General features: G+C 48.2%; 1 protein-coding gene across 1 annotated transcript in view; it reads right to left on the bottom strand.

The window, feature by feature from the left end:
• Positions 1–3247: 3247 nt before the first annotated feature.
• HIVEP3 (HIVEP zinc finger 3) overlaps positions 3248–16338 on the bottom strand; it is an 81880-nt gene continuing 68789 nt past the window's right edge. Inside the window, exons 6-8 of the mRNA XM_044668764.1 lie at positions 9317–9403; positions 5876–6879; positions 3248–4081 (exon numbers count right to left, since the gene is read on the bottom strand). Of these exons, the coding sequence (XP_044524699.1) occupies positions 3248–4081; positions 5876–6879; positions 9317–9403 (1925 nt within the window). The remainder of the gene's footprint in view (positions 4082–5875; positions 6880–9316; positions 9404–16338) is intronic.

Genomic DNA, 16338 nt, shown 5'->3' with positions numbered 1-16338 from the left:
AATTGACAAACAATAAATCAAAGTCTGATTTATAGTGTTTTCTGATTTCAGAGGTGTAAATGCCCATATCGAAAATTTCACAATCGGCTTTCTTGGGAAGTAGTTAAGGCTGGTTCTAGCACATCCCTAACACCAAGTCTCTTTCCTATTCACAATCTCCTTGACTACTTCCTGCTTTTTATATAAGCTTCTGAAGACACCAAAGATAGATGAAATAGAAATCAGCTTCTAGAAAATAGCTGGCCCAGCCTAAGGGATGCAATCAGGGAAAATTGTTAGAACCAAAAAAAAAAAAAAAAAATTGGAGAAAAGGAACTCAGTTTTCTCAGACCCCAAACCCCAGAGGTTTGTTCTCTTTCTTTCTTTCTTTCTTTCTTTCTTTCTTTCTTTCTTTCTTTCTTTCTTTCTTTCTTTCTTTCTTTCTTTCTCTCTTTCTCTCTTTCTCTCTTTCTCTCTTTCTCTCTCTCTCTTCCTTCCTTCCTTCCTTCCTTCCTTCCTTCCTTCCTTCCTTCCTTCCTTCCTTCCTTCCTTCCTTTCTTCTTTCCTTCCTTCCATCCCCTTAACTTCTATCTTGAAATCCAATAGGCAATTGGGATCAAGTGACTTGCCCTCGGTCACACAGCTAGAAAGTGTCTAAAACTGGATTTGAATCTAGCATCTCTCATCTCCAGGCCTGACTAACTATTGAGCCACCTAGCTGCTCCCCCACCAATGTCCTTTCTTCATATCCTCATCAATATAGAAAATAATTTGTTGCCTCCCAAATCAACACTGACCTGGTTAAATAAAACAGGGCCTGAAGCCCAGATACAGACTAAGGAAATGTGATGTTGGGGATGGGGTTGGAGAGAGGGCCTAATAAGTCTGATGTGTGAAAAACAGAGAAGGGAAGAAAAATCGAGGAGCTGAGCTAACACATCTTCATAATCACATAGATTCAAACAGTATCTACGGGGTGGGGCCAGGATCAAATCTACAACCAGGGAGACTGTGGGCTCCTCTCCACATTTCCAGTCTTTTTCATAGAAGAAATGAACTCCTAGAAAGTTGTAAAAACAAAAATCAATCCTTCCCCAAGTGGGGAAAATCTGATCAGGTCAGATCAAGTCTCCTAAATCCATTCATTTCTAGAAGGGCTACTTATGTGTGTCATTCAAAGATAATTCTCTTTCTCAACCTTTGGGATGGCTTCTTGATGACTGAGATGGGACCAAGAAGGAAAGGAAATAGTAGTTTAAAGCTGAGAAAATGTATCCAGCTGCAGTAAGTACTAAGTGCCTTTCCTCCCCACCATTGCCGTTAGAAACAGGACTAACCCAGCAGCTCTGGGCAGCTCCAGGTTGGTCTGGATTTGGCACCTCTCCTTGTAGCCTTGGAAGGAAGGGGACACAGTGGGTGCCATTTAGCTGTAGAAGGTTCATCGGGTGAGATCGCTGTGTGTGACCACAGGCCAAATTCTCCAAACGTTAGTGGACCTCCTTGACTTATACTTGGAAAAACAGTGGCTTTCTACCCTGGACACCCACTACAAAAAGTACAAAAGTCCACCCCCTGACCCTAGCTCCACAACTCTAAGGATTTCTGTTCCAATGGAAGACTCTGCTTACTAGCTGGATGACTGTGGACAAGTCACTTGGTTCTTTGGACCTTGGCTGCCTTATCTATAATATAAAAGGATTGGAATACATGTGACCTCTATGATTTCTTCAACTTCAAATCTTAGGACCTTGTATCCACGTTTCTGATGATTCATTCAGTAAAGAAAATGGGAGACTCTGCTTACTAGCTGGATGACTGTGGATAAGTCACTTGATTCTCTGGACCTCAGTTGTCTCATCTATAATATAAAAGGATTGGAATACATGGGACCTCTATGATTTCTTCAACTTCAAATCTTAGGACCTTGCATCCATGCTTCTGGTGGTTCACTCATTCAAGAAAATAAGAGATTCTGTTTACTAGCTAGGTGATCTTGGAAAAGTCACTTGATTCTCTGGACCTCAGTTGCCTCATCCATAATATAAAAGGATTGGAATACATGTGATCTTTAAGGTCCTTTCTAGCCAAAGCTCCTATGGCCTCCTGGACCCTGGGGGAGACTTAAGGCCAGAGTTTTAAGAGACACAGGAACAAGAGCTTCAGTCCGAAAAACCTTTTCCTAAGGACTTTTCTCTAAGAGACTTAGGTTCGGATGTTGTAAGCAATTCTCTATCTTCTTTGAAATGGGCAGGAAAGGTAAGGCTTTAATAGCAAAAGGGATGGGGGGGGGGGGGGAGGGAGACAGGCAAATGTTCTGAGGCTGGACTTTCACACTCAGCACATGCTTGGGAGAAGGGGCAGATCAGCACGCCCATAACCACCTGGCAGCATCACCAGCGTGGATGAAAGCCGGAGTGAGAATTTCACAGCCATTTAGATATTGGTTCCTACGTTGGATCGCTCCCTATTTCTTGAATGTAAATCCTCAAAGATGAAGCTTCTTTCCCTTTCTAAAATAACCAAGATAGAAAATGATGCTTTTGTGGGTCTTTCTGCAATTGATGGGGAGACCTCGGAGAGGAGCCGGCAATCCTCATTCCATCCAGTGGCTGTCGGGCTTCCCTCTTCAGGCTGCTCACGACTGGGGGGCAGCAGGGGGGGGTTTGTCAAGTGAAAAACATTTCCAGACTATCTGAGGGTATGAGGGGGATGGGGAGGGGGTGGGGGTGAGGAAAGGCCACCAAAAAAGAGACAAGCAGACAAGCGCTTGGTGGATGATTAAATAGAGCCTGCAATAAATAGGAACCATAAACATCTGTACAGAGGAACATTTTTTTTTCATTTAATCAGTATAAAAAAAAGGTTTCTTGGGTTTGTTATTTCAGTGCATCACCTCCCGCGATAAACAACTGCCTCCCCCTGGCCCCTGGCGCGGGGCCGGGGGCCCTCCAGCTCGCCACGACGGCAGAGGACACCGCTCAACCAACCCCCTTCGAAAAACTCTACAAAAATATTCACGCCTTAAACACCTCATTTGTTTTTCCTTTTAAACATTTCAAGCAAAAAAAGGTATCAGAAAAGGCACGAGTAACTGCATACATGGGAAGATAATACCAGACGGGGACGACTCAACAAGGGATGTTTCCATGAGTTTGGTCGCGAGTGAGAGTGCGTCTGCGTGTGATGACTATATTGCAGGAAATAGTGTCGGAAACGTCTGTTCCTTTATACTGGAAGCCTAACGCGGATGCGGATGCTGGGGGGAGACCTAGGGACTTCCTCCGGCCTCGTCCTCCGGCCTCCGCGGGGTTGGTCCGGGACCCTCGCTCTCCAAGGGCGGGGAGCCCAGCCGGGGACGAAGGCCGGCCGACGGCCGGAGCTCCCCGGACAGGTTCCTCCTGCGGGGGACGGGGCACCGGGCCGGCTCCATGAGGCAGCCCGTGGAGCTGCTCCGGTCCAACGTCTGGCAAGGGATCGCCGAGGGGAAAGTGCGCGGTGTCTCAGAGTCAGTGCAGGGGCTGCCGCGGGCGGCCTTGGGGCTGGGCCTCTTGGCCGGCCTGGGAGACGGCTCAGAGCCGGGGCTGTCCGTGAGGGCCGGAGCCTGGGTCTCCGAGGACGCTCCTCCGATCCTGGGTTCCTCCCAGGGGGGCACGACCTGACCCTCGCTAGTCCTCATTCTCTCTAGGGAATAGCTGCTACTCTCCAGCTCTGAGGATAGAGTGAATTTGGAGACCTTGGCCACTGGAGACACAGACGCCGAGGACGTCTCTGGTGGGCCTTCTCGACTTCTCTCCTGAGCCTGCCGCGAGTTGGTCAGGTCGCTGCCCCCGCCAAAGAAGCAGGTGGACCACGGCACCCCGGCCCCGGGCATCAGCGTGGGATGGGTGCTGGGCCTGGCCTGGACCATCTGGATCCCCCCGATGGGGATCATGGGGCAGGGGGTCCTGGCTAAGCGCTGGGAATGCAGAGGGAGATGGCTAAAGAGGTTCTCTCCTGTCCGGCCTGGGGGGTGGCCGTGGAATTCATGAAGTGAAGAGAAGGGTCTGAAGGGAAACGGGTGAGCAGGACCTGGTGAGCAGGCTGGGCTTCTGGGCTCCAACTTCTGCATTGGGTAACAAACACACACACACACACACAAGGGATAAGCACGACAGTAGGCTCATCACTAGGGGGAGTAACGGGGGATCACAGGGTGATGAAGGTCACAGACCTGGCATATAGCAAAGCCCAGGCCTTCAGGCTGGCCCGGGGCATCGCATATGGCCAGCAGGTTCAGGGATGCCATTGTGGGAGACTTAACCCCTCACATTCCTTTCTGTTCCCCCAGATCCCCTGAGATGGGGTGCCATCGGAAATCCAAAAGCTAAACTGTGGCCTGGACACCAGGCTGAAGCCTGCTCCCCTCATCTATTCCCCAGCCCAAAGATCTCTATTAGAAACAAGAAGATAATCTGAATAAAAATTATTTAATTCCCTGACCAGAGATATGACAAAATTCTGTCTTATAAAGCTAGGTTCTAGATTAGTGGAGTGGAACTTAAATTGCTATGGATCTCTGCTGGCTGCAGGTTGAAATAGAAAAGCACAAATTGGTATTATCTATGTTGTACTATATTCTCATTTATTTTGTTAGATGTTTCCCAATTACATTTTAATCTGGTTCAGGCCTACCGGGAGTACTGGCTGACTGCCATGAGTTTGACAGCTCAGTTCTAGACAATAGGAACCGCCTGGGACTTAGCAGACCACAGGCCAGTAGACACGGAAGAAAGGCTTACTAAGTGGCAGTGGTGGTGGTAGTGAGGGTAGTGGCAGCAGAGCTGGTGATGGGGGTGAGAGTACGGTGATGATGACAGTGATGGTAGTGGTGATGGTGAGGGTAATGATAGTGAAGGGATGGTGGTCTACACAATGGTGATGGTAACAGTGGTGGTGGTGAGAGTCATGGTTATGGTGATGGTGATGATGGCAATGATCACCATGACGATGGTGATCCTGGTGGCTATGGTATTGATGGTGATGGTAATGGTGACAGAGTTGGTGAGGGCAGTGATAGTGGTGGTGGTTAGAGTTGTGGTTTTGATGATGATGATGATGATGATGATAATGATAATGATCATGACAATGGTGATCCTGGTGGCTATGGTATTGATGGCGATGGTAATTATGTCGGAGTTGGTGAGGGCAGTGATAGTGGTGGAGATTAGAGTTGTGGTTTTGATGATGATAATGATGATGGTGATGATGGCAATGATCATCATGATAATGGTGACCCTGGTAGCTATGGTTTTGATGGTGATGGTAATGGTGACAGAGTTGGTGAGGGCAGTGATAGTGGTGGTGGTTAGAGTTGTGGTTTTGATGGTGATGATGATGATGGTGATGATGGCAATGATCACCATGATGATGGCGATCCTGGTGGTTATAGTACTGATGGTGATGGCAATGGTGACAGAGTTGGTGAAGGCAGCAATCAATGGTGGTGGTGATAATGGGGATAGTGGTCATGATGGTAACGATAATGTTACAGGAAGAGATGGCCATCATGCCAATGGCAATGGTGGTAATTGTGAGGATGTTGATGATGGTGGTGATAATGAGGGCATGAATGGTGATTGTGCTGATAGTTTTAGAGTATGGCATGAGTTCTTTGACATGTCCATGTGAGCAGTTAAAGCCTGGAAACTCCAAGTACCTGGGCCGGATGCTAAACCCATGGAGAGGGGCTGCTTCTGTGACCTTGTTCAGGGTAGACAGAACTTCAGAGAATAACTCCAGACTCCCTAATTTCTTTCTTATTTTATTTCCTTGAGGATAATGTCCTAATTGCAGAAAAAAATACTCCCTTAAGAAGATGATCCCCACCCCCCAGATCCAATGAAAGAGTACAACTCACCGTCTTCGATTCAGAGGTCTCCACGTTTTTGCCAAGGAGCTTGTGAGGTAGAGGCTTTTGAGAGAAGAGACCACGCTGAGCGACTGGAATGCTGCCCAGGGTTTGCTCATCCGCTGCTGTGCCACTTATGAATGCTAAGTCATCTTTCCCTGGCAGTGGGTACCGTGGGGGGGACTCAGAAAGTCCTGGAGACATTTTCTTAGGGGATGAATGTCTTATGGGTATCATCTCCTGACTAGGAGACAAGTTCCTCTCTGGAGAGACCCTGCCTTCTGGCGGGAGATAGGCTCGTGGGGATAGTTCTCTTCTTGGGGACAAGTGAGTTGAAGGTGACATGCACCTGAGAGGAGACACCATCCATGGACTAGGGGAAATCCCTCTCCCGGGAGAGCCACATTGGAAGGACGGTAAATCTCCAGTGGGTGCAAAGCGCTGGGGAGGACTTTCATTTTTGGTTAGTGAGTGTTTTCGGGGGACCATGGGTCTGCTGCTGCAGGGCTCCTTGCCAGGGGACCATGGCCTTCTGGGGGATGTGGCCTGGGAGCTCAATAATGGACCCATGGCTAAAATCCCCCCCTGCTGGTTTGGGGCCAGCACTCGTTCAGTGGGAGCTAAAGGCTCCTGGGACATCAGAACTGGCTGGTGGAGACACAAGTGGCTCTGGCAGGTGGTAGCGTCGCTCCAGTCTGCTGGCCATCTCGCCTCCAATCTTAAGCTTGCTGTGGGCTGGTCATGCGAGGTAACGTCTTGGGGCAAAGATGGGGTTGCTCGGGGGCTTCTATCCTGAGCTGGTGGAGAGCTAACCTTTGAATGTCCAGCAGACAGTGGCCCTTCTGAGGGCTTCAGAGTGGGCTCATCCTGACTCTCCTCTTCCTCCTCCTCCTCTTCGTCATCTTCATTGTCCTCATCCTCGTCGGATTCCTCCAAATCAGAAAACTGGTGTTCTTCCACTGCCTCAGAGCCCTCCCGCCCCTCGGAATCCTGGAAGGGGTCGTCACTGGCTCCTGAAGGAGAGAGAGAGCAGGTCAGAGACACAGACCAGGCCAGGTGTGTCAAGCCTACCCACCCACTGGGTCCCGGGTTCCCTCCTTCCCCTGATATGCTGGACCATCAGGCAACAGAGAAGCATCCTTCCAACTAGGGGACCTTCTGAAGGAATGTCCAGCACAATGGTGCTTGGCCCACCTCCTCTATGAAAAGAAGGGGCTTGGCTTGGACGATCCCAAAGGTCCCTTCTGGCTCTGACATTTTGTGCTTCTAAGCCTCCTGGTCACCTATGCCCCACTGAGCTCTGGCCTAGATGGCAATCTGGCATCAAATAGCCCCTAGCATTTAGAGTGCTTCTGTGGCTGTGAGCTTAATGGGGTCACGGAAAGAATCCTGGGCTTGGAATTGAGGGCCGAGTCCTTCTGGGTCTAAACTCGCTGTGTGACTTTCTGGAAAGCTCCTTAACCTGTCTGGATCTCAGTTTCTTTATGTGCAAGTGGAGGCTAGGGAAGGCTGGGATTAGATGATAATGATATTGGAGCTTGGAGCTAGGAGGAAGCGGAACCAGCCTCAAAATGAACCCCCACTTGTGCCACAGGTATGATCAGAGACATCAAATGTCACGAGTCTAGGGGCTTCACCATAACCATCAGAGTCACCAGCAGCATATAGTCTAAGCCCAGCCACTTACAGATAGGGAAACTGAGGCCCAGGGAAGTGATGCCACAGAATCCCAATATGTCATCATCAAAAGAGACTTCAGGGGCAGTTAGGTGGCTCAGTGGATTGAGAGCCAGGCCTAGAGACAGGAGGTCCTGGGTTCAAATGGGACCTCAGGTACTTCCTAGCTGTGTGAGTGTGACCCTGGGCAAGTCACTTAACCCCCATTGCCTCGCTCTTACTGCTCTTCTGCCTTGGAGCCAGTACCCAGTATTGAGGCAAGGATATTAAGGGAAAAAAAAAAAAGTATATGGTGTGGCTCATATCTCAGCAGAAATAGCCTCTATCCCACCCCGACAAATTGACATGCAACCTATACTTTTAAAATAATTAATCTATTTCCTTTTTTATTTTTTCAGTTACACATAGAAACACGTTTAGTTCTTAAAGCTTGCCAGCGCTGGGGACCTCACTACCTCCTCGAGCAGGCAGCCTGCCCTTCTATGGAGTTGAAATCCATCTCTCTGGCAATTCCCCTTAATTGCTCCTGGTTCTTTCCTGGGAGCCCAAAGAAAACAAGCTTAATCCCTCTTCCACAAACAGGCCTTTGGATACCTGAGCCAGGGATTGGGTTTCGGCCTGCTCCACCACAACTCAGTTTTCTTTTCTCCAGGTTAAATCTATGGCCCCAGTTCCTTCAAGCAACCTTCATAGGGTCTCTAGTCCCCTCCCTGCCCTGGCCACCCTCCACTGGCCTTGCTTCTAAAGCCTCCTCCTCCTCCCTCCCGTCCCACATGGCCTCAGAACTGAGCCCAAAGTCCAGATGTGGGAAGCAGCTCAGCGTAGGGGTAAGGAGGACAAGGCTGAGGAGACTCTCGGAACAAATCACAGACTCGTAGTTTCAGTGTCTATGTGACCTGGGTGGATTGAGGGGAGAGGGAGGGAGAGAAAGGTAGGGAGGCAAATATCTGTGCCTCAGTTTCTCCTCTACCGAATTAAGGAAGTAGACAAGACCATTTCTAAGGGCCCACTCAACTCTAACATTCTTTGTGATTCTGCAACCTGCTAGACAGCTGACTTCTGAAGCCTCTGGAAGGGGATGGATTATTCTCAACTCATCCTCCACCCCCCACACACCCCCAATCTTTGTCGGCACATCCTTCTCTTCCCAGAATGCTCTTTTCTAGGCAGGAAGAAAAGCCACAGAAAGGCTACTAGAAAAGCTAGGAAATGGGCAATCCAGAGATCCTGGAAGAGAGTTTCAGTGATCCTGCCACTGGGGGTCACTCATGCTCAATTCAAGATACCATCTGCTGGAACTCACTCAATCAGCCAGGCTTTGAATGAGGAGGGAGCTTAGAGATCACCAAACTTGTGCCTCCAGATTGAAGCACAGACATGCAGAGGACAGAGAGCCTGAAGCACAGAACCATGGACTGTCAAAGAGGGAAACTGAGGCAACAATCAGTCACAGCATATTTGAGCTGGATATTGGAGATATCTAGGAAATCATCTAAGCCAAGATCATCTTGGAGATCTGCTAGGCCATCTCCTTCATTTTACAGAGAAGGAAACTAAAGCCCAGAGGGGGAAGGGACTTGCCCAAGGCTATTTAGGAAATTAGTGTCAAAGCTAGGATTAGTGTCAAACCAAGTCTCCTGACTTCCAGTCCAGTGTCCCTAATGCTGCCCCATACTATTGCCCAAAGGCAGTGGCATAGCTCTGACCAGGATCCTGGGCCAGGGATTTCCCCTAGGAGGGGCTGGGCACAGGCAGACCTTGAGGGGATCATACCTTCCTCGGTTTCCAGCTCCACCAGCAGCCCCATCTCCTGGCACTTTTTGCTGTGAGCCTTGGACTTCATGTGCTTAGTCAGATTCCCTAGAAGGAAGCATAGACATATGCAAAGGTCAGAGTGTCTCTTTCCTGAGGGGCTGGTGGGAGAAGGGGAGAGGGGCCTCCCGCCTGAGATGCTATGGGGAGGGGCATCTCCATAGAACCAGCCCTAGGAACATCTGTAGAGCTTCGACTAGATCAGAACCTGTTATGGGGGAAGTGGGAGATGGGGCACAGGGATGGGGGGGGGACCTAAGGTAGAGTGAGCAGAGCAGAGCAGTCTGCTTTGGAGACATCATCTCTAAATGTGGAAATTCAGTCACAGTTACCACCAGAAAGGATGCTGGAACCTAGGAATGGGGAGGGATGGGGAAAGAGAGAATGAGGAAAGCCAAGGATGGAGTGATTCCAGACAGGATGAGGGTAGGTGGGATGAGATAGGATGACAGCAGGACAGGAGAGCCCAAGGAGGGAATGAGGAGCAAATGTGATGATGACAGAGTACGGTGACTATGGAGTGGGGATACAGTGAGGCAGGATGGAATGAGAGTGGGGAGAGGAAATGTTGGGTGAGGATGGGATGGTGAGGAAATCCATGAAAGGGCAGGATGAGGATCAGCCGGGGTCATCATGGTGGAATGAGATGGTGACGGGATGAAGTGGGACCAGATGAGGCTGAGGTGAGTGAAGGCTGGGATAAGGATGAGAGAGGCTGAGAAGGCTGGCTTAGAGGATCGATTGAGAAAGGGGTAGGATGAAGATAGAAGGGCGACTGGGTGAAACAGGGCAAATAAAGGAAAAGATGACATTGGGGGATCGGGGTGGAATGGTGATGGGAGGAAGTAGGGGTGGGAATGGAGAGGATGGGAAGAGGTAGGGGTAGCATAAATGTGGAGTAGGATGGGATAAAGAAAGATTGGGATGAGGATGAGGTGGGATGGCAATGGAGATGAGAGTCAGAGAGAGAGTATGAAATAAGAATATAAAATAAAAAGAAACAAAATAAAAGTTAAAAGCTCCCCTGCTGTGAGCTTGCTGGCCATTGCCACCATGATTAATGAGGCCAGCTAAGGCATGGAGTCTCATCTCTAGCGGGGTCTTCTTGCTCCTATAAAATTTTCCCATAGTCCAGGACACATATCCCTATATTCCAGGTTTGGAAAAACACCCAACCCTATAACTGAAGTTCCCCTCAATGAAGGCTAGGTATCTAGGATTGGGGTGAGATAGGGGGAATGTGTCCTGGTCCACTTTCATCATTAGATTCAAAGGACAGATCAAGGTGGCAGATAAAGCCTCAAGGTTCCTCTCTAGAACCAGCTCCCTTCTTGTGGACCCCCTGCTGCAACTCAGGGCAGATGAATCTTTCTAGACAGTATTCCAAGCTCAGAATCACGGTCTTTTCTCTTTTAGGCACTTTCCTGAGGTCTCTGCCCTCCCTTGGTTGTATCTTGCTAAGGCAGACCTGTTATGTGCTTGCCTTTGGGGGACAAGTGGAGGGAGGAGGCAAAGGGAAAGGGAGAGAGAGAACTTCTAAATTGTTTTTCATTTCTCTTTTACTGGGGCAGGTATTGGTGAAGCATAATCTCAGCCCAGGGTCCTGAGGTTAGGGTGTCCTGGGGTTTAGATCTGAAATGAATTTCTGTCTTTAAAGGTAAGCTATCTAGGAAAGATACTAGGCTTTTTCTTGGAGACACTTAGGTCCATAGGTCCTGTTCCCCTTTCCCCTCTTCCATCTAAGGAAGGTGATCAGCCCAGCCTTAACCCAGTTTTCGATTACCTGTAGAGGGAGGACATGCGTTCCAGAAAGATATTCGAGTCCTTCTTTTGGTCTCAGGGCAGCTGCAGATAAACTGTGAAGTGTGTTGTTTACTCTGTGGATGACTACATCCAGCCCAAGCCAATGGTATGGTCATTCACAAAGTCATTAAATTGCTTCACAGCTGTCTTACATCTTAGAACCATGAGGTTCCAAGTTGCTATAATGTTGCTATAATGTATAATGTTGTATAAGGTTGCTATAATGAACTCCCTCAGGCTACAGGGAGAGGAAGGGGAGAATTCCTTTTGTTACCTCCTCCATCAGTACCAATATCACAGACTGGAGATTGGGAAGAAAGAAGAAGAAAGAAATGAATTTTTCCTTTTTATCTGACTCCCATTTACTTTTGGCTCAGGCCATCTCTTTCTTTCCTTTCTATGCTGGTTGCTCAGAATGCCTACAGTACCACTCCTCTATGGCTCTCACAATCTCTCCTCTCTCTGGGTCACCATCATGCTTGCCTACCGTCTGTCACTACCTTCCTGGCACCAGAGGACTTCTCTTTTCTTTCTTCCTCTCCCATCTCCACTCTGGAGCCCAAGACCTTCAATATGGCTCCTCGCCTAGGGTGAGAGAAGGGACTATGACTTATCTAGACCCTGTATCTGCTGCTCAGTTGGCCTAGAGCTCACCTAAAGACTTCTTTTAATCAGTGTTTGCTGAGCTGAATTGAATCAAACAATCATCCCCATCTGGGAGAGATAAGAACCAGGCTTTTTGCCTGAGAAACTCAAAACTCTACCATGGTGGAGGGGATTGTTGGGTTAGGAGGGAAGAGGAAAAGTTGGCCAGGGCCCTTGGAGTGGGACTGGCTGCACCAAACACATTGAGAGCAGATGTCTCCAGGAGAAAAAGAGGGACAGATTGGGGTAGACCCTGGGAAACTAATGGAGGAATAATACTAGGGAACAGTAGAAGAGGAAGGGAATGATTGCAAAATGGTGTAAATGGTGAAGGGAGAGACACTCCTCTCCTTCCAGGAATGCCAACCCCAAGGCTGATTTCAAAATGGCCACCCTTTTCCTCAGTAACAAGATCATGTATGTTATTTTTCAGAAAGTTTGACCCTCATCCTTTTGTTTTTGAGGGGAATTTCCAGGAAATATATTTTGAATCTTTCTCTCTTATATAGATAGCCCTTCTTTATAGCCCCACTTTCCCCTTCATTTGCATTTTCAAACTCTCCTTATTGTCTCTCACAATACACCGGGCATAGTGTCACTTCCATGCCTTTGTACACGGTTCCCCTTGTCTGAGATTCCCTGTCCTGCTCACTCTTCATCCAAGATCTATCCATCTTTCAAGGTCCAGCACAACCTCAGCTCCTCTGGGAAGTCTTCTCTCACCCTCCTAGACTTCAATGACTTCTCTTGCTTCTCAGCTCCCATCTCATATAGGATTCTGAGAAGGAAATGGCCTTAGAAATCATTGAGTCCAACACCCTTATACCAGTGAAGAAGCAAAAACTCAGAGAGAAGGGGCTGGCCCCATGTTAGTAGTAATTAGAAAGGTGAGGGTATGAGTCCAGGCCCTTGAACTCCAGATTCAGGACTCTTTCCTACTTATCATCCATCTATGGCCTTGTTCCTTGGTTGGCCACTTGGATACCATGGTACCTGGTTGGGCAGAATCAGTATCATGACTATGCAAGGTAAACTCCCAGTCCAAACCTGCTGTGATGCCCTTAACCAGACACAATGACTCATGATAGGACACCCAGAGGCCCATGGGCCATAGTTGGCTCTGACCAGAGATAAGAAGGAGGGAACACTTTGGGCCCTCTTTGCCTCCCAGACCTTCTCCTCTGGGATTCTCACTTCATGGACCAGCTCAAGAAGACCAGTCATTATCCCAGTAAGAAATTTGGAGAGGGTCAACAAAAGCACAGCTTAGTAGTAAGGTAGGCTTATATTTATAGACTGTTAGAGCTAGGAGTGTCCTTAATCTAGCCCAGCCTTTTCACTTTACAGAAAAGAAAACAGGTCTGGGGAGAAGGAAAGGACTTCTCCAAGATCACACAGCCGAAGAACTGAAGAGCTGAGATTTGACCCAGATATTCTTACTCTTCATTTTACAGAGAAGGAAACAAAGGCCAGGGGAGAAGGAAGGGATTTGTCTAAGGTGACAGAGTTGGAGAATGGAAGAGCTGAGAGTGGACTCAGATTTTTATTCTGACTTCATTGCTGTAGAACCAAAGCAACACCGAGTAGTACCCTCAAAACCTTTCCAATCTGGCCCCCAGTCAGAGAGGGAAGACAATGGAGTTGAGGCAGGTTAAGGAAATGATTGACCTATCAGGACCACTAAGGAGGAATCAGGAGAGGATGTGAATGTGAATTGAGACTCATGGTTTTGAGGGCTGCCAGAAAGGACCTTAAGGACCATCTAGTCTGACTTCTTCATTTTAGGGGAAAGTGAGACCCAAGTAAGGGAAGTGACTTGCTCAAGGTCACACAATAAGGAGTGGGGCAGAAGCAGGAGTAAAACCTTAGGACTCCTGAGTCCCAGGTCAGCACTCTTGCTTCTTGCCTCCACTGCCAATGACCCCAGCTCCAGATCAAGCAGATTAGATGGTACCCATTTCCTTGCTAAGTTTCAGTGTCATTTTCTCTGGAAGTTAGGAATCTAATAACTGAATCATTTTTTAAAAAAGGGAGCCAAGTTTAAGGTTGGGATTGAGGAATAAAAGCAGGCACCTGGGAAAGGTGGAGGAAGTGGGTCAGATGAGTCACAACCTTAGCTTCCCCTTCCTCTCTTCCTTTCATCATCCTCTTCGAGTGGGCTCCTTTGGACCTACAGTCCTTTGGCTGAGAAGTTCAGCTACAGTTTTAGCTATTCCTTTCCTGGGAAGGAGATAGGCTCCAATTTTCAGAGGGGAGAGATTTCAAGGGCTTGGGTCTTTTGTGGTTGTTCCAGAATCCAATCCCAAGGGTGGAGGAGGAAGTCAAGAAAATGGAGAAAGGATGAGCTGTCTGGAGAAAAGAGACCACTCCTGACTTAAGTACAGTGGCTAATAATAAAGTCTGGGGTATCAGCCTAAGGGCAGAATCTGCCCAGGCCCAGGATGAAGATCATGGTCAATTATAGTACGGTGCCTGAGGACCAAAAACCAAAGGGCTCTATACCAGCCTCAAGGTCCTGTACAAATATACCCCTTTCCCCCTCATCCCAACACCAGCCTGGGGAATCAGGCTCCCATCGCTCTGCCCTCCCCAGGGCTACTGCCATTGGCCTCTAAATACTGTGCCAAAAGCTCTTCAGTTAGCTCTTGGAGAAGCTAAGTCAACCTCACTTATCTGAACGTAGAGACCAAGACAGGAAAGCAGACAGACAGACAGGAAGACAAGGGAGAGAAGCAGACCAACAAGCAAAGACAGACAGAGCAGTAGAATGCAAGGTCTTCCAGCAGAATGGAAGCTTTTTGAGGGCAGGGATGGTTTCCCCCATGCCACCCCTTTCCCTCCACTTTGGTATCCCCCCAGCACTGACAAACAGTAAGAGCTTGATAAATGCTCATTTAACAGAATTGTATTGAGCCCAGGAGGAAAGAGTACTAGAGATGGGTGAGCCATGATGACAGTGAAGAAGACTTGATGGATGCCAGTTCAGTCCTAGGGAATCACTTAGACTCTATATCCTTGGGGTAGGCTCTCAAAAGTATGGCCATCACTCTTCACAGAGTAACAAGGGAGCTCCTTGGAGGCAGAACCAGCAAATTCAGCATGTGGACACTGTCCTCCCCAAACAGCCGAACAGTGCTGGCCTTAGCCAGAGTCATCAGTCATCCATGAGGTCCAATTCTGCCACTACCTGTCACAATGTCTGAAATTCCACCATTTAAAATTCAGCCCTTTAGGAGCCTCAAAAGCATTTCAGTCTTCCAGAGTCCCTTATTAAAGTCATCTTCCACTGGGGGAGGGAGGGAGTGGTATAAGCCAATACTTTATCTAGTCAGGGATTAGTTAATACCATCTCCCAATTCACAAAACCAAACTGCCAACAACCTATGGGAAAGGGGCAGAAGTGTACCTCCAAAGTAAAGTGGGATACCAAAAAAGGGAGGCAGGATGCCTCCTGCATTTGGTTTGAGGGGCAGGTTTGAAGCTCCATCAGGCAGATTTGACATGATTTTGGTTCTATTGGAGACATGGCTTCACCAATGAAGGTCTGAGAAGGGAACAAGCTCATAGTTGCTCCTGGCAGAAGTGGTCAGCTTTTGGGCCAAGGCTCAGCCAAAAGGAGTTTTCTAGTTGGGAGTGATGGGAATGATAACTTGTCCATCCTGATCCATCAAGAAGACCAGAAAGAGGTGTTTCTTGGGAGAGTCACACACCAGGTGGGAATGGAGAGAAAGCAGAGAGGCTACCCCAATCCAGGCGATCCATGGAAAGCAGGGCTTATTGCATTGACCCACTTTCTCCCAGAGAGCCAAAGAGAAAGAGAAGATTTCAAGTGTGGTGGTGTGATGTCACAGTGACTAGATCAGAGTAGCACTCTGAAGATTTTGAAGAAAAATCTTCAACAACAAAAAACCAAGCCTTTCTCCTGACTGCTTGCTGATATCGGTCAATGGAAGATTAGTCAACCAGGGAAGATGACTGGCCCCTTGCATCAGAGGAGAAAAAGTCCTGTTGTCATGACTCCACTTAAGAGGAACATGGGAAAAGAGATATCTTGGATACATCCATCTTAGGCAACCCGGGCTGATGCCAGGTGCAAGCCAGAGGACTAAAGAGAGCAAAAAGGGGCCACAGGAAATCACAGTAACCTTAAAGAGTTGAAGAAGACCAGAAAAGAGGATAAAAACATATCCCAGAAGCTCTAAAAGAAATGGGGGGAAAGGAAGAGAGCAAAGAAATGGAATTGAATGGGCTAAACAGTGACAGTGAGAACCTCAAAGCTGCTGCCATCTTTTTCAATTTGGGGGAGTTGTTTGTCCAATAGGAGAAGCCAGCCAGTCAGCGATATGGTTGAAACTTTCATGACAATATTGGAGATTGAGAAACCTCTTCCCCAGAATGGCTCTTCATTGAGTTCTGAAGCTGATCCTGAGTGAGTGGCAACTGCCTGCCTCTCTCCAACTTCCCTCCACTTTCTGTGGCCTCCTGGAGCTGGGCAAAGTGTTAACGGCTTCTTCTGGGATGTTAGAGATCAGAAT

Source organism: Gracilinanus agilis, chromosome 3, assembly GCF_016433145.1.
Source record: "Gracilinanus agilis isolate LMUSP501 chromosome 3, AgileGrace, whole genome shotgun sequence".
NCBI classification, from domain to species: domain Eukaryota; kingdom Metazoa; phylum Chordata; class Mammalia; order Didelphimorphia; family Didelphidae; genus Gracilinanus; species Gracilinanus agilis.
This window is presented reverse-complemented; position numbering and strand designations above follow the sequence as displayed.